The sequence below is a fragment of the Moschus berezovskii genome, chromosome 15 (genome assembly GCF_049115385.1).
Source record: "Moschus berezovskii isolate FMDL1 chromosome 15, NW_MosBer_1.0, whole genome shotgun sequence".
Taxonomy (NCBI): Eukaryota; Metazoa; Chordata; class Mammalia; order Artiodactyla; family Moschidae; genus Moschus; species Moschus berezovskii.
In genome coordinates this window covers 17340166-17367286 of record NC_142474.1, presented here as the reverse complement: position 1 = coordinate 17367286, position 27121 = coordinate 17340166, and the positions used below count along the sequence as shown (strand labels likewise).

At 46.9% G+C, this 27121-nt stretch overlaps 1 protein-coding gene across 9 annotated transcripts; it reads left to right on the top strand.

The window, feature by feature from the left end:
- Window positions 1-651: 651 nt before the first annotated feature.
- MANBAL (mannosidase beta like) lies at window positions 652-26786 on the top strand. Of its 9 annotated transcripts, none has more exons than XM_055437074.2 (4): window positions 658-706; window positions 10200-10257; window positions 10596-10804; window positions 25832-26786. In XM_055437074.2, the coding sequence occupies exons 3-4, from the start codon at window positions 10655-10657 to the stop codon at window positions 26018-26020; spliced, it is 339 nt and encodes a 112-aa protein (XP_055293049.2). In that variant the 5' UTR covers window positions 658-706; window positions 10200-10257; window positions 10596-10654; the 3' UTR covers window positions 26021-26786. The 9 variants fall into 9 exon arrangements, with proteins under 9 accessions (XP_055293090.2, XP_055293049.2, XP_055293064.2 ...); XM_055437083.2 differs by lacking the exon at window positions 658-706 and adding an exon at window positions 725-1051; XM_055437097.2 differs by lacking the exon at window positions 658-706 and adding an exon at window positions 1069-1538 and having other exon boundaries at window positions 10599-10804.
- Window positions 26787-27121: the final 335 nt, after the last annotated feature.

Below are 27121 nucleotides of genomic sequence, written 5' to 3'. Positions count from 1 at the left end.
TGTAAAATGGGCTTCTCTAGAGGTTCAGTGGTAAAGAATCCACCTGTCAAAGCAGGAGATGCAGAACATGCAGGCTTGATCCCTGGGTTGGGAGGATCCCTTGGAGAAGCAAAGGGCAACCCACTCCAGTATTCTTGCCTGGGAAATCCCATGGACAGAGGAGCCTGGAAGGCTACAGTCCATGGGGTCGCAAAAGATCAGACATGGCTCAGCGACCCAACAACAACAAACGTATAAAATAGATAAACAATAAGAGCACAGGAAACTATATTCAATATCTTACAACAACCTATGATAGAAAAGAATCTGGAAAAAAAATATATATATATAGCTGAATCACTTTGCTGTACACCTAAAACTTACACATCACTACAAACACACCTAAAACTTACAAACTAGTTTGTAAATCAAACTTAAAAAAAAAAATTAAGGCGTCTATAAACGTGTATAAATGTTTGCTGAAATGGGCTGTGATACAGCGCCTTAGAGAATCGAGAGAGCCTGGCTTTCACCTCCGCAGGCCTCTCTCTCCAGCTCCAAACCACAGGGTTGGGACAAAAGACTAACAACACCCGGCAGCCTGGATCCGCCAACCCTAGCAACGCTGAGGGGCGGAACCGAGCCCGCTGGTTGCTCAGGAGCGTCACTTCCGGGACCCAAGGTCACAAGAAACCACTTCCGGGGACGCGGCGCGGCGGCGCGGGAGGTGAGTACCAAAGGTCCCGCGGTCGGTCCGGGCTTCGGGGCGGGGCGCAGTCGCCTAGACTGTGGGACAGGAGCGGGGATTAGGCTCCGGCGCCTCTGCCCCTGTCCCGGAGGCGCTGTTCTGCTGGCCCGGGGACCGCTCCGTGTTTGGCGCAAATAACTTCCTGGGTCGCTTGTTCGGAAGTTACTTGAGGAAGGGAGTTTGACTCCCAGGGAGGCGGAGGGCCTTGCTTTGCTCGTGTCCAGCGCCTTAGCTCTGAGCTGGGACCAGACCCGGTGCTCCTCACAGTTGTGACCTGGCCTCTCTTTCCAAGGGCGGAGCAATCGGAGGAGCCAGAGCTCCGGAGTCAGTCTGGCTGGGGTTTGACTCTTTAGTGTACCGTATTACTCGGTAACTGTGGGCGACCCTGGTTGCTTTTCTGGTTCTCAGTTTTCTCCTCTGTAAAATGGGTGCCTAGAGTTGATTGGATGGAGAAGGCAGTGGCAACCCACTCCAGTATTCTTGCCTGGAAACTCCCATGGACAGAGGAACCTGGTAGACTGCAGTCCATGGGGTCGCTAAGGGTCGGACACGACTGAGCGACTTCACTTTCACTTTTCACTTTAATGCATTGGAGAAGAAAATGGCAACCCACTCCAGTGTTCTTGCCCGGAGAATCCCAGGCACGGAGGAGCCTGGTGGGTTGCCGTCTGTGGGGTCGCACAGAGTCGGACACTGAGGTGACTTAGCAGCAGCAGAAGCAGAGTTGATTGGAGGATTAAATAAGATGGTGAATGCAAAAGGCTTAGTAAGTGTACAATGCGTGTTTGCTGAATTTTTTCTTTTTGGAGAGGTGAGTAATGACTCTGTGAAACCACAGTTTTTCTTGTGGCAACTACACTTGCCACATGAGAATGACATTTTACAGGACATCTGCCTGTCTTTTTCAGCCCACTCACTGACTGCCAGCTTTTACTGCTCTGGGAGATGGCTTATCTTTGCATAGGACAAAATTCGAACTCAGTTTTGAGCAGTTCTTGGGAATTCGTTGTAATGGGAGGGGTCTGGGTAGACAGCCCAGGGTAGTAATTCCTGACACCGATGTTCTATTACCCATTGTGTTCCAGTTGACGTCTCAGAGCAGAATTTTAAAATCATTTCATTAGAAGCCAAGGATACCCTACCAAGATACTTGGAATCTGTGTTTTTCTGTGTTAGACAAGACTTAGTTTCTGTTTGCTAAGTCTGGACATCTATACATGTCTGAAGGGTTATTTATTTTGCAATGTCGACTTTTTTCCAAGAAACTTAATTTTAGAATAATTTTAGATTTTCGAAATTACTGTGAAGATACTGCAGTGAGTTCCCATATGTACTCCCCACAATTTTCCCTGTTATTAACATTTTACATTAGTATAATACTTATGTCACAATTAATGAACCAGGATTGGAAACAAGTCAATGCTTTCTTCAGATTTGCTCAATTTTCTCTTTGCTCAGTCTCTTTGCTCTGTCCTTTTTCTGTTCCAGGATCTCACATTACGTTTAGTCATGTCTCCTTAGGTTTTTAGGACTGGTTTCTCCGACTTTTCTTGTAGATAAACTTGACAATTTTGAGTATTACTAGTCAGATATCTTATAAAATGACTCTCGTTTGGGATTTGTCTGATGTTTTTCTTACGATGACATTGGAGTTACAGGTTTGGGAGAGGAAGACGCTGGAGGTAAAGTGCCATTCTCATCACCTCACAGGGTGTATACTGCCCTGTAGATACCTCACACCGTCACAGTAGGATCCAGACTATCAGTATACATCATCACTGTTGATTTAACCCAGACCACTAGCTTGAAGTAGTCAAGTTCTTCCACTGAAAGTTACTCTTCTCCCACCACTTTTCCATATTGTACTCCTGGAAGGAGGTCATTATGCATAGCCCATCCTTAAGGAGTGTGGAGTTAGACTTCACACTTTAAGACAGGTTATCTATGTAAATTATTTTAAATTATCCTTGGGAAGTTTGTTTGCTTATTAAATAATATCAGTACAGCCTTGAATAATTCTTTTCATACTTTGAATTATAATCCAGGGCTACTTAATTTGTTTTGCTGTGCAGATTGTTCTGGCTTTGGCAGTTGAAGTGGGTCTTGTATCCCTTTGACATACCCTGATTAATATGTTTTGTTTTTTTGAACAGTTTCTTGCTTTCTGTTACAGGCTTATCTTATATATTTCCTGCTTCAGTCCTAGAGTTAACCATTTCTCTAAGGAGCCCCTGGTTCATTTTATTGGAGAATCGTATTAGACACCAAGGTCTGGGTGCTAGGTGTGCTTATTGCTACTGTTTGGGATGCCCATGTTTCTAGGCCTTCTCAGTAATGTGTAGCAAGAGATGTATGTGTGTAGACTAGCCTCCCCCCGCCCATATATATCGCTGTCTGTATCTATAATAACCTAAATATGACTTTTACTGATATCCACAACGCTTATCCATCCACGTGGATCATCTAGCCTCCTGTGGCTAATCTATAATCTTCTACTCCCAACTGTAACAAACCTGGCTCCCACCATCTACCATCTATTTACTTAATTGTGCAATTCCAGTGTATGTGTATAGTTTCAGAATTGTTAACCTGTATCCCATGTGGAAAACAGCAGTGCCCATGTACAGTTCCTCTTGCTTTTAGTCTTCTAAATTCTATTTCCACAGTTACTGAGGTCAGCACCTCATTCCCCGTACCCCTTCCATGAAATTACCTCATCCATTTGTAATATATTTAGACTCAGAATGTCGCATTCTACATTCCATCCTGGATACCTAAATGATTTTTTAAAAAACATTTGTGTACATTCAAGTTTACTCTTTGTGCTGTAAAGTTCTGTGGGTTTTGACAAATTCCTATCTTAACTCACCATTACAGTATCATACAGAATAATTTCACTTTCAGGTCTCATTGTTAATTTCTCTCTTTTAGATTTCATCCTAGAAATCCTGTTGGCCCTCTCTTTAAAATGTATCTTTAACCTGAGAATTTACCGCCTCCACTACTGCCTGGTGCAAATGTGTCTTTTTGACTAATAACTGTTGTTTAGTCACGAAGTCGTGTCCGACTCTTTTGCGACTCCATGGACTAGCCTACCAGGCTTCTCTGTCTGTGGGATTTCCTAGGCTAGAATACTGGAGTGGATTGCCATTTCCTTCTCCAGCAGATCTTCCCTACTCAAGGATTGGTCCCGGGACTCCTGAATTGCAGGTAAAGGACTCAGTTCTTTACCACTGAGCCATCTGGGAATCCCTTTGACTAGTATAGTAACCTCTTAACTGGTCTCCTTGTTTCAGATTCTTGTCCCTCTGCGATCTGTTCTCAATACAGCAGCCACAGGGACCCTTCAAAAATGAGTCAGATGATGTTGTTTCTTTGCTAAGAACCTCCCAGTGGCTCCCCTTTGACCCAGAGTCCTACTGGTCTTACACAGACGTTCACTTTATGCCCCTCTGATCATAAAGTTCGTTTCTGCCTCAGACCTTATCCCTTGCTCTTCTCCATCTTGGGGTACCTAACAGATGTGGAAGTAACTTGTTCTTTCGCTTTCTTCTTTGCCTCTGCTAAAATGTCGCCTTCTCAGGGTGGCCTTTCCCTGACCACCTCATATAAAATAGCACCCCTTACCTCCCTCTCTGTATTTTCTCATACTACTCACTGCCAACATTATGTTATATCTTTATGTGTTTGGGTGCCTCTGATTGGATGGAAACTCCATGGCAGGGACTCCGTAACTCTGTTCAGTGAATGAATGTCTCAGACCACTGGTGTCTGACATTCACGGATGAGCCTCAAGAGGTCTGATGACCTTATGAAATTCTTTTCCATGTTCGATAATAAATGGGTCTGTGTGTGTGTGTTAGTTGCTCAGTCATGTCCGACTCTTTGCGATCCCATGGACTATAGCCCACCAGACTCCTTTGTCCATGGGATTCTCCAGGCAAGAATACTGGAGTGGGTTGCCATTTCCTTCTCCAAAATGGGTCTGTACTTTTTATTAAATTCCAGTGGGGGTATGAGTTTCCCCATGTGTAAAAAAAAAACAAAAAACTTTGCTCTTAAGCAAATCTGGAGCACCACAGGGTTAGAGACATAGCAGGTTGTTCAGCTTTGCCCTGATTCAGTGGGCGAGCCTACGTAAGTCCCATGCCTCTCAGCTCCCCCTCCTTGTTAAATGAGGCTGCTCTTTAAAGATGAGAAACAAGCATAGGTTTGATCAGTTACTAGATGTTTGTGTCAGTCCCTGGAACAAACTCAAAATAGACCCTGGGTTCCAGCTACCTCAGGAGCTTATAGTGGAACAATAAGAACATTAGATTGTGTGGTATTTCTCAAACAATGAGAAATGAATTTTGACCCAGAACATGCATGCTGGGATGTAGATGGATATAACTGGAAAAAAAAAAAAAAAAACGCTTCAAGATATAATGCTCACCCTTACTAATGTGGTATTTTCTATTGTACTGGTTAATAAAATTTGAAAGTGCCAGCAGCAGCCCCCTTAATGGTTTCCATGGCTCTCTACTGGAAACTTACATTTTTGCGAACCATTGACCCCCAGGTAAGTTTCAGTCTTACCCACCAGCTAGTTTGAATCCTGACTTTGCTACTTGTCAGCCAAGTAATCCCTGGGTAGGCCACATAATCTCTTTGAGCCTCGGTTTCCTCATCCTCATTAGTAATACCCCCTGTCCATAATGGTTGTGAATTGAATGAGTTAGACTGTAAAGCACTGTGCTCATCTGGCAAATGATCTGCAGCGACAGTGGAGGGGGTGGGGGAGCAAAGCCTGTCACCTAGTCTGAGGGTTAAGAGCCTCTTCACTGGGAGCCGAAGGATGAGTAGCACTCTTGTGACTTCTGTAGTCAGGAAAGGAAAACCCAGAAATCCAGGCAGGCGAGGAAGTAAAGCACGGGTGCAGAGAAAACTCGACAGGAATTCTAAAGCAGACACAAGACGCATAGAGCAGTTTATGTTTTCTCAAACTTTACTGCAGCCATCCTCTGGTTATACTTGTGCTGTCCAGTCTGGTAGTCCTCTAACCACTTGTGATGATTTATAAATTAAATGAAGTTAAAATGAAAAATTCAGTTCCTCAATCCTCCTTAAAGTGCTTACTAGCCACATGTGGCTACCGTATTGGAGAGCAGACGTATAGAACATTTCGGTCATTGTAGAAAGTTCTCCCGGAGAAGGCAATGGCAGGCCACTCCAGTACTCTTGCCTAGAAAATCCCATGGATGGAGGAGCCTGGTAGGCTGCAGTCCGTGGGGTCACTACGAGTCAGACATGACCGAGTGACTTCACTTTCACACATTGAAGAAGGAAATGGCAACCCACTCCAGTGTTCTTGCCTGGAGAATCCCAGGGACGGGGGAGCCTGGTGGGCTTCCGTCTGTGGGGTCACACAGAGTCGGACACGACTGAAGTGACTTAGCAGCAGCAGAAAGTTCTCCTGGGCAACATTTCATTAGACATTATAAAGTCTTACTAAGAGAGCAGATAGGGCATGGATTTTTCTTTTAGGTTATATTAATTTTTTCAATAAGATTCTCCCCTGAATTAAAACGTGTGCCCCCTTCACTTTTAATAGCAACTATTTACATTTTCTTATGGCCTCTTTTCGGAGAAGGCAGCGGCACCCCACTCCAGTACTCTTGCCTGGAAAATCCCATGGATGGAGGAGCCTGGTAGGCTGCGGCCCATGGGGTCGCTAAGCGTCGGACACGATTGAGCAACTTCACTTTCACTTTTCATTTTCATACATTGGAGAAGGAAATGGCAACCCACTCTAGTGTTCTTGCCTGGAGAATCCCAGGGACGGGGGAGCCTGGTGGGCTGTCGTCTATGGGTTCGCACAGAGTGGGACAAAACTGAAGCAACTTAGTAGCAGCATGGCCTCTTTTGATCTTTAACCAGTGAAATCACGATTTACACATGATTGCAGTGATAGTGTTTATGTAATTGTTTTCTTTTTTCATGTAATATAAATTTGCAAAGACTTTCCGCTGGCCTGATACGCAACATCTGTATTTGCTATTTAAGCCAAGGGGCAATATGCCATGATGTACCATAATTGGGTTAACGGCTTCTTTATTGTTGGACACTTGAGTTGCTTCCTGGTTTTCAGTATTATGAATAGCACTGCCATGAACTCTTCTGTACCCTAAGCCTTTTTCTTCTTTTGAATTGTTTCCTTGCTGTAAATTCTAGGAAGTGAGTTACTCAGTCAAAGGATATAATAATCACTTTTATGACTCTTGTTAGGTGTTGCCTAATTGCTATTTAAAAAAAAAGCCTAAATGCATTATAGCTTTGAATGCATTATTGTTGTTTGGCTCCTGAGAACATCAAGTCTCTAGATTGGTCCAAAGTGTAGCTAATTGGTAATAGAAGCAGTCTGTGCCCCTAGCCTGACTCTTGGCCCCATGTTTTTATTGTATTAGAAATAGTCTTAACAATGTTGCTGTTAGTAGCACTAATAAATCTAAGTATTGATAAGCCCCCTAGGCTGGTTACAGCCATAAAGGTAAAGTGTAGGGCCAAGGGCATTTTTTAAAAGTGTGTATTTATGAGGTGTAACTGAAGAAATGAGAGAATTTTATATCTTACTAGTCACACAGCATGAGGCTACAATGCCCTGTCTGGGTTGTACGTTTCCTCTAGTGAAGCTGTTCTTGCAGCAGCCTTGGAATTCACTTCAGAGCCAGTGTCTGAGCCACTACAAACAATCTGCCGAGGGTCTGGGCGTCATACCTTGTATTTGACCAAAAATGGTATTCCTGAGCTTGAGGCTTCACCTGATTCACCACCCTGGGATCCAGATGATGTTGGGTTCTTTCCAGAAGTCAGATCTTTTCTGGGAGGATAAGATCTGCCAGCTCTGAGGGTTTGGGGGTGGGGGAGTGAACCTCAGACTTTGAAAACCATTCCCAAGGGAGACAGGAGTGGTGTGGAACAATGGCCACCTTGTTGGCACAGGCGTGTGACCTTCCTAAGAGACTAGGTTAAAAGGTAGACCATGTGTATTTGCATAAATCCCCGAGCCTGTTCACTTCAAAGATCATTTTTGTCATCCTTTAGTCACTCTGCGTTCATGTTGGAAAAATGTTGCAGAGCAGTGAAGTGTCAGAGCCAAAGTGGAGGAAGCTTTTCAGGCAAATGCAGAGCCATCCATAGGGTATAATGCAGGCCATGTGTTTAGTTTAGTTTTCTAGTAGCCATATTTAAAAAGTAAGAAGAAATAGGTACAGTTTTTTGTGTGTGGTAAAGTATCCATAGCGTAAAACTTACCATTTTAACCACTTCTAAGTGTACAGTGTGTGTAACCATCACCACTATTTCCAGAACTTTTTCATAATGCCAAACTGAAACTCTGTACCCATGAAACAGTAACTCTCCATTCCCCCTCCTCAGGTCTCTGTAACCTTATAGTCCAGTTTCTGTCTCTGTGAGTTTGCCTTTCCTAGGTACCTAGCAAGTGGAATCGTACAATATTGTCCTTTTATGTCTGGCTTATTTCACTTACTGTGTTTTCACGATTCATTCATGTAGTAGCATGTGTCAGAATTTTCTTCATCTCAATATTAATAGCCAAGTAAACATATGTGTATGTGTATAATATATATAATATACCACATTTCCGCTTATCGATTCATCTGTTGATTGATACTTGGTTGTTTCTGTCTTATTGTTGTGTATAGTGTAGCTGTGAGCATTGGTGTACAAGTGTCTGAGTCCATGCTTTCAATTCTATTGGGTATATGTACTTAGGAGTGGAACTGCTGGATCATATGGTAATTTTAGGTTTAAGTTGTTTAGAATTTGCCAAACTGTTTTCCAGTTTGTCTTTCACTCTCTTGATAATGCCCTTTGATGCACAAAAACTTCCGATGCTGATGAAGTCCAGTTTATTTTTTCTTTCGTTGCCTGTGGTTTGGCATCTAAGAAGTCGTTGCCAAATCCAATGCCATAAAGATTCCTCCTATGTTTTCTTCAAGAAGTTTAATAGTTTTAGCTCTTAAGTTTAGTTCTTTGAAACATTTTGGGTTAACTTCCATTCATTCTTCTGCATGTGGATATCTAGTTTTCCTAGCACTATTTGTTAACAAAACTATCCTTCCCCATTGGATGGTCTTGGCACCTTTGTTCAGAGATCAGTTGACTGTATATGTGAGGATTTACTTCTGAGCTCTTTATTCTGCCATTGGCCTAGATTCTCATGCCAGTATCACACTCTTGATTATTGTAGCTTTATAATACATTTTGAAATCAGAACGTGAATCCTCCAACTTTGTTCTTTTTCAAGATAGATGAAATTAATAATTTATTTAGCTTAGTGTATCTTTTCAACATGCCATCAATATGGATTCAATATAAAACATTGCTAGTGAGATATTTTGCATCTTATGATCATCCTCGCTTATAAATTGAGTGTGTATGTAACTTAACAGCCATCTCAGTTTGGACTAGCTGTGTTTCAACTCTCAATAGCCGCATGATATCATGACTATGGTATCAGACAGCTTAGATTTAGCAGAAAGTTGCCTGTGGCATAGATCCCTGAAAATACAAAGGGCTGTGGAGTCAGATGGGTCTGGTTCCCCAAAATTTTCCCCTTTCTTGAGAAAATTGGAGTGGGCCAAAGGAAGCCACTCACGGGTGCTGTGGTAGAGGGGGAGCAGTTCAGTCCTACAGGATAGGAGGAGGGCGGTAAGAAAAGCATGCTGGGGAGGTGACATGAGTTCAGCCTTAGAGGTGGAGTGGGGACTTGGCCAAGTGGTTAGAGTGGGAAAGGGCATTCTTGGCAGAGTATGCAATTTGGGTAAAGGCCCAGGATTTGAAAGAGCTCAGTGCTCTTGGAGAATTACAGGCAGGTCTTTCAGCTTGATCACGGTGTTAGGAGTTGGGGGCTCTGGTGAAAGGAGGGTCTGGAGCGGTGGATTGTGACTGGACCTGCCACCACTGACCGCCGCTGCCACTGTCATCCGTGTCCCCAGCATCTCTTGTTTGGATTACTGATAGTAGCCTTCTCACGGTCTCCCCATGTCTCCTCTTGCCCCACTTAAAATGTCACTTTTCTGCTCAGAACCCTTCTGTGGCTTACATTTGACTTCATAAAGTCAGAGTGTCAGGGTGCTTCCAGGTCAGTCCCACGCCTCTCTATCTTACCTCCTCCTTCTCCCTGCTGTACTCGTCTCTGGCCATTTTGGCCTCATGTCCTTGACGAGCGGCCTCTACACTTGCTTTTCTCTCTGCTTGGGACACACTTCGCGGAGATGCTGCCCTGCCTCACTCTCAAGCTTCCTGTCTCTGCCACTTCGCCCCTGTCTTGTCTTCAGAGAGGCCTTTCCTGTCACGCTATACAAAATAAAATGATGCCCTTCTGAAGCTTTTTTTCAAAACAGTGACCACCAGCTGGCACGTTCCATCTGGATGAGTTCTTTGTCTTCCTCTGTCCTTCTGTCCTTAGAGGTCGGCCTCGAGAGAAGGGAAGACTGTTTTGCTCACCCTTCAGTGCTTGGTGTTCAGTAAGTATTTGTTGAATGAATGACTGGATGTATAAATGAATAAGTAAAGAAAATCTGAAACAGAGCAGACCTTCAGCAAATGTATGTTGATTTGAGATTTTTGTTGAAGTGTTTGCATTTATTTTCTCTAACTTCATATTTGGAAAAGGTTTAAAACATACAAGAAAATTGAAAGAATGGTTCAGTGGCTCTCCACATATCCTCCATTTAGATTCAAGAGCTGTTAACATTTCACCACAGTTGCTTTGCATATTCTTGCATGTATGTGGGCGTGTTTGTGTAAGTGGAACCGTTTAAACATCAGTTGTAGAAACGTGACATTAACTCTTTGAATTTAGAAGTTGGCGCTGGAAAGCGGTGAGTTGGAGGGGACCTCAGGCAGCAGGCAGCTGGGGCCATGGCTTCCGACCTGGACTTCTCCCCTCCCGAGGTGCCTGAGCCCACATTCCTGGAGAACCTGCTGCGGTATGGACTCTTCTTGGGGGCCATCTTCCAGCTCATCTGCGTGCTGGCCATCATCATTCCCGTTCCCAAGTCCCATGAGGCGGTGAGTCCTTTCCCCTGAGCTTCGGCTCCTCAGGCTGGGTTCTGGGTCCTAAAAATTACAGACTTCACAGCAGTGAAGACTAGCCGGGATTATGCGGGGCTTGATTGATTTAAAGTGTCTCCAAATACCCACCTGGTGGCATTGGGCCATGTGGTTCATACCTTATTTGTCTGCCTGTGTGTGAAACCGATTTTTATTTAGTACCTACTTACTGTGTGTCAGACTCTGCTGAAAGATGTGGTGTCTGCCATCAGGTAACTTCTAGTCTTTGGGAGAAGGGCAGATATGAAACAAATACACATGTTTCCCTGTGAAGTACAGGGTACTGAGAAGGTGTGTAACGGGGGAGGACCTGAACTTACACTCCCCCCCAGGAAGAAGGAACTGCATGTGTAAGGACCCAAGGAATGAAGGAATGGGCTCACCCCTGAATGCAGGTGACTGTGGCCAGAGCACAGAGGGGACGTGCTGAGAGGTACAGCCAGAAGAGTCGGGGTGGGGGCCCAGGGGTTTTAAAGAAGAGAGTGATGTAATCAGATTGACTTTCTTGTTATTTCGACTTTTATTCATTAGGTCTGTTTATTCTGTAGCTTTACAGCCTCCTTCCTCCACCCTACCTTCACTTTTCTCATGACGTTGATTTGTTGGAGAAGGTAGGTCGTCATCTACCACATCCAGGATTTGGCTGATTGCTTCTGTGTGGTGTCATTTGACATGTTCAACTTGTTCCTCGTATATTCTGTCAATGAGAAATGCAGTCTAGAGTCCTGATTCAATTCAGATCCAGTTATTTAGTGAGAACACCTCATAGCTAGTGCTGTGAATGTCTTGTTCTTTGAAATCAACAGGCACTTAATGTTTGTCTGTCATATAGAGATTCTAAGATACCTGTGGGTTCAGGCGGTTATAGTTGATCCCTCTCTTATAAAATCTTCATCCCTCTTTCACCTAAATGGTTTTAGCATCCACTGATCATTGCTTAGAGCCATTCTTTTCTTCTGCATTTTATTAGCTGGAATTCTTCAGTGAAGATCTTTTCATCATGCCTATATGATTAGTCTGAAATGCTGTTCATAGTAAAAGGCAGGATAAATGCTTGATTCTTTCCCTCTATTAGTTTTCAGAGTTGTGAGTTTGGACTCTCGCAGCCTCCAGTCTTAACCAATAAAGCTTTCATTTTTCAATGGGAACCCCATCCAGTTGTGTGAAAGACTGTCTACCAAGGGAACCCATTAGAGTGTCATTGCCTAGGGTTTTGCTGGGGACAGGTCACATAAGTACTCTCTGCCTAACACAAACCAAAATTCCAGACTTCAGCAGGAAGACAGGTTTTCAGCATAAACCATATTGTTTCCACACACAGGTTTGGCATAGTGAGCCATTCTTACCAGTTCTGGGAATTGTGGGAACCACCCAAAATCCAGTTTCCCAAATGTCAGTCAAGGGTCAGCTTTGCAAGCTGGGTTTTCTAAGGACAGCAGTTTACTTTTTTTTTTTAATGTAAACTTTGTTTAGCACACCTGAAACATACTTATTATAGCTTTCAAATAACTATGTTATTTTTCTCTATTAACAGTAAGATTTAGAATGAAATTTACGATTTCTTTATGTTTCTTTCTGGGCCCCAAAATATGTCCCAGTAGGGATGTATATTCAGAGTACTGTGTTTATAAGCCTTTTCTTCACATTGGTATACTCTCACCATGACATAACATTGATTTGCTTCATTTTGTTTTTTACTTTTAGAGGTTTTTCCTTTTGATTTAATTTAAAAATTATGTAAAGCTTTTATATTACAAACTTTCCCAAAGTCAAAACTATGTAACAGGATACAGTTACAGAAATTCCCTTGAATCTATATATCTTCCACCCTTTCCCCTTCCTCCCCTAGTAGGCACCCATTTTTATTTGATTTATCCCCCTTTTGTTTCTTTTTTCTGAAGATGTATGCAAATGGATATGTGTGTGTAATATTTGTTTATTCATTTATTTTCTCCCTTTGATGTACAAACGATACTAAACACAGTTTTACGTGTTTCCTTATTTAGCAATATATTTTGGAGATATATATCTTGGAGATGACTGTGTCTCAGAGATCCTGCTGGTATAACTGGGAGGGCCTCTGGCAAAGGTGGGTTTGGGTGAGGATGGGGAAGGCTCATTCTGGGTTCAGTTTTTAACAAAGGCCTGTAAAATGTCCAGGTGATTCCATCAAGTAGGCATTTGCGTCTACTGGTCTGTATGAGGAGGAGGGTCTGTGCTGAGTGTTGATCAACATTTGAGAGTCAGCCTGGTAGGCTGCTGTCTATGGGGTCGCACACAGTCGGACACGACTGAAGTGACCTAGCAGCAGCAGCAAGATATAATTAAACCATGAGAGAGGATGAGGTCTCTTAGGAGGGAATGTGGAGCAGAGGCAGGAGCTAGATGGGCCTCTGGGCGAACAGCTTGTTCTCCCCTCTGGACAGCTCCTCCAAAACAGCAGGAGAGAGAAGGGCTGAGCCTGCCCAGATAAGAGATAAAAGACCATATATTTCTCATTCTCAAAGTCAAGGAGACCTTCTCAACTACACATGCCCAGAAAGGCTCCTTGGAGGTAACAAGAGAGGAGATGTCAGCTTGTAGTAAGTGATGTCAGCCTACCCAAAGGCCCCTTCACTAGAATCCGTCTTGGCTAAGAGAGGCGTGGGCACACATGGAAGGGCCCTGAAATACAATGATGCCAAGTACAGACTCAGAACCAGGCAAAGTAAGATTATTGGCTGAAGGAAACCTAGAAGAAATGCCCCATAAAAGTGAGTATAATAAAACCACTGCTGCTGCTGCTGCTGCTGCTAAGTCACTTCAGTCGTGTCCGACTCTGTGTGACCCCATAGACGGAAGCCCACCAGGCTCCCCCATCCCTGGGATTCTCCAGGCAAGAACACTGGAGTGGACTGCCATTTCCTTCTCCAATGTGTGAAAGTGGAAAGTGAAAATGAAGTCGCTCAGTCGTGTCCGACCCTTAACGACCCCACGGACTGCAGCCCACCAGGCTCTTCCATCCATGGGATTTTCTAGGCAATAGTACTGCTATGAGGGTGAAATTCTCTGAGCCTACCTGTGTGTCTGTCCATACTTACTCTTTTTCCTCCTAATAAACACTTTACTTGTTTCACTTTCAGTTTTCCCAGCACCATTTATTGAAGACATTGTCTTTTCACCACTATATATTCTTGTCTCTTCCGTTGTAAATTAATTGACCATAAGAGCATGGGTTTGTTTCTGAGCTCTGTTCTGTCCATTGATCTATGTGTCATTACAATACTGATTTGATTACTGTAGCCTTATATAGTCTGAAGTCAGAGTGCATAATTGCTCCAGCTCTGTTCTTCTTTCTCAAGGTTGTTTTGGCTATTTGGGGCCATACAAGTTTTAAAATTATTTGCTCTAGTTCTGTGAAAAATACCCTTCGTATTTTGACAGGATTGCATTGATTCTGTAGATTGCCTTGGGTAGTATGGTCATTTTAACAATATTGATTCTTCCAGTCCAAGAGCATGGGATTTCTTTCCATCAGTTTGTGTCATCTTCCGTCTCTTTTGTCATTGTCTTATAGTTTTCCAAGTATAGGTCTTTTACCTCCTTAGGTATTAGTTGGTTTATTTTTAGGTACTTTATTCTTTTTGACATGATGGTAAATGGGATTGTTTCCTTAATTGCTCTTTCTGATAGTTCATTGTTGATGTATAGAAATACAACAGATTTCTGTATCATTAATGACCTCTTGCAGTTCTCTGGTGACCTCTTTAGGATTTTCTGTGTATGGTAGACAGTATCATCTGCAGACAGGAAAATTTTACTTTTCTAATTTGGATTCCTTTTATTTCTTTTTCTTATCTGATTGCTGTGGCTGGGACTTCCAGTGTTGTGTTGGATTAAAGTGGTGAGAGTAGCATCTTTGTCTTTTTCTTGATCTTAGAGGAAGTGCTTTCAGCTTTTCACCATTGAGTATGACATTAGCTGTGTGTTTGTCATATATGGCCTTTATTTAATGTTGAAGTAAGTCCTCTCTGTGCCTACTTTCTGGAAAGTTTTTATCATGAATGTTGAATTTTGTCAAAAGCTTTTTCTGCATCTATTGGGTTTCTGCTCATATGGTTTTTATTCTTTAGTTTGTTAATGTGGTATATCATGTTGATTGATTTGTGGATTTTGAAAAATCCTTGCCTCTGGGATAATCTCTCTTAATCATGATGTATGAACCTTTTAATATACTGTTGGATTTGGTTTGCTAATACTTTGTTGAGGATTTTTGTGTCACTGTGTTCATCAGTGATATTACCCTTTAATTTTCTTTATTTATGATATCTTTGGTTTTGGTATCAGCAACCTCATCTTTTTTAAAAAATTAGAATATAATTGCTTTACAATGTTGTGTTAGTTTCTGCTGTACAGCACTGTGGTCAGCCAAGTGTACACATGAATCTGCTTCCTCCTGAGCCTCCCTCCCATCCCCCCATCTCACCCCTCTAGGTCATCACAGAGCACTGAGCTGAGCTCCCTGTGCTATATGCAGCTTCCCACCAGCTCTCTGTTTCACCCATGGGAGTGTGTGTATGTCCACGCTGTTCTCAGCCCGTCCCGCCATATCCTCCCCTCTCTCCCCTCCCTATATACGCAAGTCCATTCTCTCTGTCAGTATGTCTATTTCTGCCCTGCAGATAGGCTCATCAGTACCATTTTTCTAGATTCTGTATATATACCTTAATAATGGTATTTGTTTTCTCTTTCTGACTTACTTTACTCTGTAACAACCTCATGTTTTAAAATACAAATGTGGTGCAAAACATCTCATTTTCTTTTATCTTCAAGTTTAGGGGAGTAAGGAACACAAATGAATTGTCTTTGTAACTGAAGGTTCCTGTGTTACATTTTTTGTTTCTGTTTGTTTTTTGGTTTTTCAGTGGATCAGTAGCAGAAAATATAGTACCATTAATTTGACTTTTTATTAATGCGTGATGCTCGAAAATGGTCCTCAGTTATGCAGGGATTCTATTGCTAGCTTTCCTTTACATGCCCCCATAAGGCAGGCTTTTCCCAAACTCTTAAGTAAATGGAAAGGAAACACCAAATTCTATGTGTATAAACAGCCTTACAGAGAGAGAATGAGTGCTAAGACTGTAGCTAGAGATTGTGCTCAGCAGCTAGCTGTGACTGGAATTTGGATAGGAAGGGAAAAAGAAAGGGGTTTTAACTTGGGGCTGGGGAGCTCTTGTGGAGGAAAGGAGCCTGTGTGAATGGGGACAGCTGTGGGGACTCTAGGCAGCTTGAGAGCAGGAGCGAGGTACCTGGAAGCGGAAGGTGACAAGTTGGGAGAGGGGGGATGTGGGGTGGGGGGCCCAGAGAACAGTCTTGTTCTCAGCCACATTGCTTAGGGGGAAATCATGCCTCTTGCTTAGCCTATAGAAGCAAGGTTTATTAGTGGCTTTTTGGGTCAGAAGATAATATTTTTGGCTCTAGATGATGGGAAAGGCTTTGAAAGGCAAAAGAATGTCTTTCCTGTTGTTCCAGTAAGCTGATTTTCTGCAACTAGTTTATGACTTCAGTATTTCAATACTTAGCAGATTATTTGAAAGCTCTTTTGGGGGTAATCAGGGAAGGAAAAAAGGAACACAGAAATGCTTCCCACCCCACCCCCCTTTCTTTTCTATCGTAGGAGCGAGAACTAATTTGTAAAATTAAAACCAAAGCCCCTAGAATCCTAAGCCAGATGAGAACGTTTTTCTCATTGACACCTCATTAAACTAAGACCCGAGAAAACAAACATTTATTTGAGCCTGATTGAGTTCTGGGCCACATTTAATCCAAGCATTTTCTTGTAGGCCAGGTTCTAAACTCTAAGAAGGTAGATCCTTGTACTGTTGCTGTCAGTTCCAGGATACAGCTGTGTTTCATCTCTCATGCTCAGTCTGATTGTATGGTGGCCATGGTGGAAAGGATTCTGGGGCTGCGTTTAGGCTCCAAAGTAAAGAAATTGTTGATGTCTGCCTTGAGCAAGGGACTGGCAAGCATTATCGTGAATTGCCTTTCCTTGGTCTGGTCTGCAATTCTCTATCTGGCTGTTTCCACCTGGGGGATTTTCAAAGGCCTCGGCTGCACCCGTGGAGATTCTGGTTCAGTTGTTCTCTGAAGCCTTGGATCAGAAATTTCTTCAAGTGCCCAGGTGATTCTGTTATGCAGCCACTGGTCCTTAGACTGTTTCCGTGAAGCACAAACCAATTTGGGGCACACAGGAGGTGTTCAGTTCTATGTGTGTCAAGTTTGTAATAACAGATGACATCCAAGCAGGAAGGGAAAAGCTGGGAAGAAGTTGGGGATGGAGACCTGGGGATTATTTTAACCAACATAGTATTACTTCTCGAAACCCTAAGAATGAGTTGTTAAGCTTTTCAAGGGAAATGAAGATTCAGGGAAGGCCTGGACTTGGGGCGTGCCTGACTTGCTTGAGGCAGTTCTTGTGTAGTGTAGAGATACTGAAAAGGTATGTGGTCTTCCGGAGCAGGGATGCAGCTGGGCCTCTGGAAGGGGTGGGACCCCATCACTCACATTCCCTCTGCCTCCCCTCCTGTGCGTCTCCTGTCTCTCACTTCTCTTGCCCTCCTTCCGCTGCTCGCTGTCCCTGTGATAAGATAAAACATGGCCACTAACAGATTCCCAAGTGTGCATCTTTCACCTGCGGCCTCTGGAGGCTGCCTTCCTGCTTGGTCCCAGTTCCAGAATCCCCAGAGAAGGAGCTGTACCTAGGACCCAGCTTGGGACCGCTGTGGCCAGTGTAGGGGAGGGGAGCATCCTGCAGTGTGAACTCTGGTGGGGAGTGGGAAGTCAGTTCCCAAGGGAGCAGGAGTGCCATGCAGACAAAACTGGGGTTTCCATTCCTTTCACTCTCTTGGAGATGGACAGACTAATGGGCAGAGGACTAGAAGACTGGTGGTCTTGCTGCAAACCCCTGTGTGGTTCAAGGAGGACACAGAGACTAGGCTGAGTGATGGAGGAAAGGCTGCTCCCCCTGATGATGACATATTCAGACTGCCCTCCTTCAGAGCTGGGTTTCAGTAGAACTAAATTCTTAGCTGAGTTCTGGAACCCTAGGGCGCCCCTAGATAGAGACTGCAGAAGCCTGTGCTCTTCCTGCAGTTCTGTGCAAAAACGTGATGCTTCCATGCTTAGTCACATTTTCTGGGAAGATAGCTTATCGCTTTTCTCCAAGTGGAGAGCAGTAGTTTGAATGAGGTGGGAACCACGTTCCAGGAATGAAGGAGTAGGTAATGAGGAAGTGAAGGTCGGGAGTCCTCTCCATGTTCCCCACAGCCTACCTGAGCATCCTCCCCAAGCCTCTTGGATCCGTTTCTGCTCAGAATGTTGATCGTGTCCATCCTGGGCAAGCAGGTATTGACTTTTTGTTCAGTGACTCATGTCATAGGTAGTAATAGTTCATCTGCTAGTCACAAACTCTCCTAGTAGTTTAAATGCTGACTGTTGTTGGGTCTTCATATGTTTATGTCACATGTGTCTAGCTAGCCGCCAGCCCCTTGACAGGTGCCTTCACTCCCACCCTGCCATCTTTGCGGGCTTGCTTCAGTCTCTTCTGATAATGGGGACTCTTTCAGTTGAAAACTGAGAAACTCAACTCCAGCAGTTTCCTTAGAAAGAGGCTGTAGGGGACTCCTTAGGTGGTCCAGTGGCTCAGACTTCACGCTCCCAATGTAGGGAGCTTGGGAAGATACCACATGCTGCACCTATGGAAAATCCTGCAAGTGGCAACAAAGATCCCCATGCCATCATTAAGACCCAGGAGAGCCAAATAAATAAGTAAAAGAATTTTTGAGGAGGATAGAAAGAGACTGTATTGGCTTTTAGAACTGGGAATGTCAAGGCACAGCTGGATCCAGAAGTCATCAGGGCTCCCTTTGTCTCTCCGTCTCCTGCCTTCCCGCGCGTGTTGGCTTCATTCTCGGAGCCCGCCACACATCAGCGGAATGGCTGCCGCAGCCCCGGTCTGTGTCCTTATTGCCCACGCTTTGTAAGCAAAGAAAGCCCCGTTTCTCTGCCTCTGCTCGCTTTCCAGGTCTCGTGGAAGGCCTCTGCTTGGCCCTGGCCTGGCCACATGTCTGTACTTTGCCTCATAGGTGGGAAGGGTCGTTGGGTACCATTTCTGGCCAGGCCACGTTTAACTGGCCGTGGCTGTGGTCACAGTGACTGAGAGGCCCCACAGTCACATGGACAAGGAAAGAGCATGGCCTTGATGGAGGAGGGGGTGGGGGGCAGACAAAGACAGCTGGTGCCCAGCACTGTGATCCAGCGGAGGAGAGCTCCCCAGATTGATGGCAGGAGTGGCATTCCATGCGATGTCCACGTAGACCTCACTGTCAACCAGAAGCCCCGAGATGGATGGAGCCTTCCTGAGGTAGTGGGGGCGTGGCCTGGAAGTTCCTGTTGGGATATCCAGCATGGAGGTGTTGATTTGATTTCATTTTGTTATCTTGGCCATGCTGTGTAGCAAACTCGATCTTAGTTACTCAGCCAGGGATCAAACCCGTGCCCCGACCATTGGGAGCTCAAAGTCTTAACCACTGGACTGCCAGGGAAGTCCCAGGTCTTGATTTTAAACTCAGCCCCCAATTGCCAGTGAAGGCTGCTGTAATAAATAATTAACTTGGGCAAGGTGTATACCTATTCTCAACACCTCAGGAGGTAGTCTCACAGAACTACCTCTGCAGTTCTGCCCTCTGTTTTTTTAAGCTTGGGAGGGGTTTGCACTTGAATTGGGCTGCTGCTGCTGCTGCTAAGTCGCTTCAGTCGTGTCCGACTCTGTGCGACCCCATAGATGGCAGCCCACCAGTCTCCGCCGTCCCTGGGATTCTCCAGGCAAGAACACTGGAGTGGGTTGCCATTTCAGCAGAGTGTTTTTTACTTAATGAGCTGTTCTCAAGAGATTGCCACGCAGTGGATAGGGCAAAGGTCTAAACACAGTCTTGAGATGCTTACCAACTCATGGGAGAGATGGCCGGACATGCATGAAGCCACAGACCAGCTGGTGGGCGGGGCCTGCAGGGGTGCTGAATAGTGTCTGGGGTAAGCTCCATGAAAGCTTACTCCATTCTCTCTAATCATAGCTCTCCTTGGCTGCCAAGCGCATCCTGGATTCTGTCTCTGTTCGCCTGTGGAACTCACATGAACAGCTTCCCCTGCTTGATTTCAGCTAGTCCTGTCCTCCGCTGAATACCAGTGATAGTCCCAGCCCCTCAAGGTGTCCCAGGCCCGCAAGGTGTCCCAGCCCCGCAAGGTGTCCCAGCCACCACCCTGCCCAGGGCCTCAGGCAAGAGTGCGCAGCAGGGCAGGCTGGAGCTTCAGCCCCGGGCGCCTTCCCCTTTCCGAGCCCGTGTCCTGAGCTAGAAAAGGAGGTCATCAATGCCCGACCCATGTGGTTCTTTCTTTTTTTTTTTAATAATTAAAAAAAAAAATTAGAGTATAGGTGCTTTACAGTGTTGTGTTCTGCTGTACAGAAAGTCAATCAGCCATACGTATACATATATCCCCTCTTTTTTGGATTTCCTTCCTGTTTAGGTCACCATAGAGCATTGAGTGGGATTCCCTGGTGACTCAGACAGTAAAGAGTCTGCCTGCAATGCAGGAGACTTGGGTTCAATCCTTGGGTGGGGAAGATCTAGAGGAGGGCATGGCAACGCACTCCAGTATTCTTGCCTGGAGAATCCCATGGACAGAGGAGCCTGGTGGGCTGCAGTCCATGGGGTCACAAAGAGTCAGACACCACTGAGCGACTAAGCACAGCACGGAACATTGAGAAGAGTTCCCTGAGCTATACAGTAGGTTCTCATTAGTTATCGATTTTATACGTGATCGTGTATATATGTCTGTCCCACACCATCCTTGAGGATCGGGTGAGAGCCATGGGGCTGCCTGCGCACAGCACAGGGTCTCCTTTGCCAGGATCATTTCAGAGGAGAGAAGAGCTTCAGTCTGTGTAGAATGACATTTTGTTCTGATTTATTGGACTCAGTCCACCCTGAACTGTATAATGAAAATTATAAAAATTCTGTGTGCTCTCCCTGCTGGAAGAGATTGGATGCACTGTGGCACAGATTCGATTATTTGAAGCTGATGAATAGCAGCAATTTCCTGGTCTCATAAGTGGCTGTGGAGCTGCTTCATTATTGATGAGGTCTGTGTCACGGAGGACGCCTCCGCAGACCCAGGAACTCCCCGGGTGGAGGGGTTCTTTCACTCCCTAACGTGAGATTGCGGGGGGAACTTGCTGCAGAGGAGGCGCGACTGAAAGGTGGGGCTGTCGTGTTCGGAGTCTGCTGTCTGCCTGGCTTGTACCAGCAACGCGCATTTGAAGAGAAATGAAAAGTCAGCCATTTATTCGGAGTCATTTTTGCCAGCTAAGAATTTGGAACTTGCTCTGTGTGGCTAGGACCCCAGCAGCCGAATCACGGGTATAACAGCTGCCTTCGTTTCCCTCCCTGTTTCGGGGAAGGGGCTCTTCCCCACTGGCTGAGTTGCTAAGTCTTGGTGAGCCTCTTGGTGAGGCCTGTAAAATGGGGCTCCCAGGGATGGGCTCACCAGGGTGATGGCAGGCGCAGCGGCTGATGTTTGTGAGGCAGTCACATGGCACACTTCACGAAGTGCGCCGCCTCTTGGTTTCCCTGCGCTGCCTGCCCCAGAACCTGCATGCACAGGGTGCAGATGGATGGGTTACGGGTGCGGAGCACCTGTGCAGAGTGGGAAAGACACAGAGCATCTGGGAGATACTGGCTGGCCAGCCGCCCAGAAGTGACAGAGTGGGCTGCATGAGGGGGCGTGCCCGGGGACAGGGCCAAAGCTGCAGTTGGAATAGCTCTGGAGGCCACTTGGGGGTTCTTGGAATCTGCCTTATACGACACATTTAAAGCAGTAAACAGGCTGGTCAGGATGGTTGTTTTAGGAGAATAGACTGAAAGCAGTGTGGCGGATGGTGAGGAAAACCTTGAGGTGGGCAGGCAGGAGACCGGGGCGTTGGGGTGGGCGGTGCAGGGGTCATCTGAGCCGACTCAATAGTGTGTCCAGAGGGGACCGGGCAGAGCTGAGAGTTCTGTGGAAAACCGAATGGACTGGCTATGGTGACAGATTGGATGTGGGGGCACGCCAGGGAATGGCGAGAACTCAGAAATGGCTCAGTGGTTTGTAGCTTGGGGAATTGGGTGAGTGAGCTGGAGAAGAGAGGAGGAGGCCTGGGGTGAGGAGGAGACAGATGAGGCGTTTGGATGACTCAATGACTGTGTCCACGTGCCGTGAAGAGCTGCTCTCAACTGCAGGAGCAAAGCCTGACTTGAGGAGCACTAAACCACTTTCCTGACTCCTGCCACAAGCAGGGGGTCCTGAACCACCAGTCGGCAGGATCCTGAACAAGCTGGTTTTGTCAGTCCACCATCACCCGTGCTTCCAGATTTGGCTAAACAGAAAGTAGATTCACAGTTCACTCCGATTCTTGATCTCCATCAGCCCAAGGCCCCGAGGAAACCCGAAAGAGGCTATATACCATTCAGCTTAGGTTCATCCTGGCCTTGCTGCTTACCAGTGGAGGCAGGTCACATAACCTTTCTGAATGTCTCTTCTTTAAAATGGGGCATGTTACGGCACTTTGTGAAGGAAAAATAAGACATGTCCAGACCACAGAACATGGAGCCTGGCGTGTTGTGAATATTGGCAGCTGTTGTGGCTCTTACTGTTCTTATTGATGGCTATGTCTAGATGTTGACTTAGGGTGCATATATTGGGTTTAAAATCTGCTGTGTCCTCTGTCCCTATGCAAAAAGTGAGGCCTAGTCTTTTTTAATTACTGTATTTACATTATGTTTTGGCGGTGGTGGGCTTCACTACTGTGCACCACCTTCCTTTAGTCGTGGTGAGCAGGGCCTGCTCTTCATTGGGGCTTCTCTCGTTGCGGAGCACAGGCTCTAGGGCACATGGCCTTCAGTAGTTGTGGGTACACAGGCTTCATTCCTCCACCGCATGTGGGATCTTCCCGAAGGAGGGATCGAACCCATGTCCCCTGCATTGGCAGGCGGATATTTACCGACTGAGCCACTCAGGGAAGCCCAAGATCTAGTCTTAAGTGCTGTATTTTCATGATGATAAAGCAGGAGAGAAGTTCCCATGGTTATATTGTGTGTTCTCTCATTTCATTCATTCTTTCAGGAACAGTTGAAGCCGTCTAAGGGGCTCACAGGCTGGGAGGGGAGACCATCATGAGCACGTGTAACTGGTAAAATGAGTAGCATTGTTGAGCTTCCTGGGTGCCTGGGGCGTCAGGGTGGAGGAGAGCATGCACCTGCTGGAAGAAGAGTGGAGGAAGAAGGCTAGACAGGGAGGAGCGGTGTGTTCCTGGGGGGGGGGGGCAAACCATGGGGAGGGGTTTGCTGGGCGGCCACGGAAAGAAGGGTGCTCCTCTTGCTTAGGACTGAGCAGTGGAAGCCCTGGGGCCTGGCCTGGTGTGGGGGATGGAGGAGAGGCTGGAGAGGTGGCCTCCTTAGCTGCCATCCCAGGTATGGGACATAAGACTGTGCATGATAGAAGCCACTGGAAGGTTTAAGGTGGAAAGGATCTGCATTTTAGAAAAGTTCTTTTGGCAGATACACAAGTCATGGCATAAAGAATTAGGGCCTTTGATGCTCAAGATGGTGGCCAAGTCAAGGTGGCGGAGGTCAAGTCAGCAGGATTTGGTGACTGTTGGACAGAGGGGAGCAAAGGGACAGTGGAGTCGCTGGTGGTACTCTGGTTGTTCTGCCTACTGGACGGGGTAGGGTGGAGGAAGAAGGCCAGGCCAGCTGCAGAGGGGCCATGCTCTGTCTGCGGCGCATGAGCTGGAGGTGCCTGGGAGGTGCCCGTTCCACGCTGGGCCAGGAGAGAGATCTGGGAGGTGACAGACAGGATGAGGTGCCAGGGAGAAGGTCTGTGGAGAAAAGGAAGTGCAAGGGATGACAGCTGGGTGTCCTCGTCTCTGGGTTCTGAACCGGCCCCCCTGAAATCAGAGGAGACCCCACTCTTTGCATTGAGAGTGGGGCTCCATCCCTGGAGATCCTGGCAGGCCTGGCAAGTCCCTTGTGCAGAAACCCTTTTGTTTAATCAGATCTTGTTTGCTCGGGGCACGCAGGGACTAACTGGTTTCCTCTGGCCACACAAGTACTGGACTGGGGACTGTTTCCAGTTTCCAAAGTCTCCAGAGGCGTTGTGCTTGTGAGGTTGGCCTTAAACCATTGCCCTCCTGCTGGCTCTGCAGCTGTCAGCCTGTGCACTTGACGCAGAGTCTCCTCTGAGGTTTTGTTCTCTTTGTTTTTTTAATGGGGTAGCTTTTTTTCCCCTTTTTTCTTCTTCCTTCCTTCTTCCCTTCCACCCTCCCTCCTTCTCTTTCATAAACAGCATTACTGCAAGGGGACTGGTTGAGCTCAATCAGAGATCTGGCCAGCCAGGGGCCGGCCCCCCGGTTATCTAGGGAGGGTCACCCATGGGTGCTTGGAACTGGGCTGGGCCTTTACGCCTGGTTTCCCTGCTGGCCAGCGAGCAGGGTGGAGACCTAGTGAAGGCTGATAAGAGGGAGCTGGTGCACCTTTGGACTGGGCCTTAGATGGGGACCGCCCGTCTGCAGCCACAGTCCAGCCTCTTCTGTCTGACTGCAGCTCGAGGCTGGGGCCAGAAGCCGACAGTGAGCAGAGAAGGACCGAGAGTGAAGCGAGCAGGGAGCCGGCCAGTTAGACACGAAGAAATGCTTTTCTAGAAACACCGTGCTACCTCCTTGTCTTCTGAGTCTGCTTTTTGTTTTCCCATTTTTAAACAAAAGAACACGAGTACTGAAAACTCGTTTCTTTACTACAGTGCTGGGGCCAGTGGAGTAGCGGGAGCCAGGGCAGGGGGAGGGGGCCACTGAATAAAGGGACAGCCACTGCTCAGCCCATTTCTTCCATGAGGCCAGTGTCACCGGATGTTTAAAGTTTTCAAGAAAAGCAGGGACTCCACATTGAATGGGAAATCTCCCAACTGGCTCGAATTCCTAAAAATAAACACTGCAGGCCAAGTGAGGTCTGCCTGTGGGCCCGACCAGGCCTGCGGACCGTGGCTCGTGTTCTCTGTGCTGAATGGGAACTCTAGCATCCTTCCTGCCTGAGTGTGGTTTATCACCAAGGAGGAGAAGACTCCCGACAGGACAGGGCCCACTCCAGACTCACCTCTGACATGAGCCTGTGAGGCTGGGGCAGGCCAGTTCACCTCCCCAGAGTCCATTTTCTTTATCAGCCCCTTGAAGGCCAGGGCTGGCTTTGTGGTTTTAAACCTTTTTTCAGCAGCAGAACCTTTGTTTAAACCAGATCGTACAGGGAACAAATCACAGTGTACATGACACATAAAAACCAGAGCTGCCCCGGACGTAGGGAGAATTTGGAGTTGTGCCCCGAGGCTGCTCTCTGCCCTTTCCAACAGGGCACCCCTGCCAGGCGCCGCAGAATCCTATGTAGCAGCTGCACTCTCCACCCTTCCCTGTCCCCGCCTCTGTGGCTTGAATGGGAGGAGGGGATGGCAGGGCTAGAAGGAGAGCAAGCCTCAGAAAGTCTGCCCACCGCCGCCTCCCCACCCGCACTCTGCCCAGGCCCTGCTCACTGTGTCCCACTGGCTCCTGGGTGCATTTGCATTTCCCGGATTCTTCCCAAGCATTTTTGCCTCCTCACAGCAGCCCTGCAAGGTGCTCATCACTGTTTCCATCCCACAGGTGGGTGAGCCGAGATGCAGAAAGGGAAGGGAGTTGCCCACAAGGTCACTTGACTGGACTTGGGGGAGCCTCAGTGCCCCCCAGGCCTGTGAGACTCCACAGGCCGCCCCTCCCCTCAGGCCTCCTCCTTTATCCTTCACCTGCTCCCCGGGGACAGTCCCGGGACACACAACTCCCAGGTCCCCTGGTGATGGTTTGATCCCTGGTTTCTCTGCTTCCATTTGCAGAATCCTTTCAGATGTGGTCTCATTTCGCTGGTGTCAGGCTTGATTTGTCTAAGCCGGACTCTCCTCTCTGTCACCACACAGGAGGCAGAACCATCTGAGCCCCGAAGTGCAGAGGTGACGAGGAAACCCAAGGCCACTGCTCCTTCTGCAAACAAGAGACCCAAGAAGGAGGCCAAGAAGAAGCGGTAGAAGAGGCAGCCTTAACAGCCTGGCACAAGGGCCTTGAGGGCAGCCCTCCTGGGGCACAAGGTCTCAGGTGGCTGGGATGCCCCGTGACCACAGAGATCTGGACAATCATGACAGTGCCCAGGCCCCGGAGGGCAGACCACCACTTCTTCCTTCTACCTTCCTGAGGGGTTCGGGCCAAGGGGGCTGAAATACCCTGTGAACAGAGACTGTCCTGGAAGCCTCTTGAAAAGTTGGGTCAGCTCACAGAATTCCATTTTCTGACTTAATCCCCGTGTCCTACTTTTAGTCACCCACCTTGTAGGTTTACATTATGTTTTAGAGTCCTTATCTACTGCCGCAAGCATCACCCTCTGCCATTATCCATGCCCTGAAGATCAGATCTCCTGCTAATGAGTCACCTTTGTCTCTGCTTGTGCAGAGGGAACCAGGCCAGGCCTCCCTTGTTTGTTTAGGTTAAGGCGCCAAGGCCATTAGCACAGTGGTCCCACTGGTGCAGCAACCAGACCTTAAAGAGGCCTGGTCCTCCGGCTGACGGAAGGGATTTGACTTGAATGAGTGTGTATTCTTGAGCCCAGACTTCCTGAGCATCTTAAATAGGGGGTAGGGACAGGGACTTGTCAGTGGCAGACGAACCTTTCTTCAGCCCATCACAGCACATTGAGGGTGTAGCTTTTTGCTTCTGTCTGTATCCCCTCCTCTCCCTCCAGTTCCTTCAACCCTTGACCATAGTCATTTGGGGAAGTAAAGGTCAATGAATTGCCCCGCACGCTGAGCCTCCTGTGTGTTGTCTGCGCTCAGGGGGAGCCTGGTCCCTGCCCTGGAGGGTAAGGCAGGGCACACTGCTGGAGAAGAGGGTGGCCTGAGTGGGGGACATCTGGTCAGAGCAGATCTGGGGTGAGTTTCAGGATGGGTCCGCCAACTGCTTCATGTAGCCCTTAGTCACTGTCACTGGAAAAGCTGTGAACATCCACGTGTGTGTTAGAGTTTCCGTGGGCCAGGTCCCACTCCGTCCCCGGACCGGCTGCCTGAGGAGGATGCCACTTATCCTCAGAGTGGCCTGAGGAGAACCCACTCGGAGGCCTCACGTGGCCTGGGGTGGGT

Bases quoted from the DNA above. Each gene is read 5' to 3' on its own strand.
- MANBAL (XM_055437115.2), top strand. From the start codon at position 10,655: ATGGCTTCCGACCTGGACTTCTCCCCTCCCGAGGTGCCTGAGCCCACA. The intron at 10,805-25,831 runs GTGAGTCCTTTC...TTCCATTTGCAG, and splicing joins TTCCCAAGTCCCATGAGGCG to AATCCTTTCAGATGTGGTCT.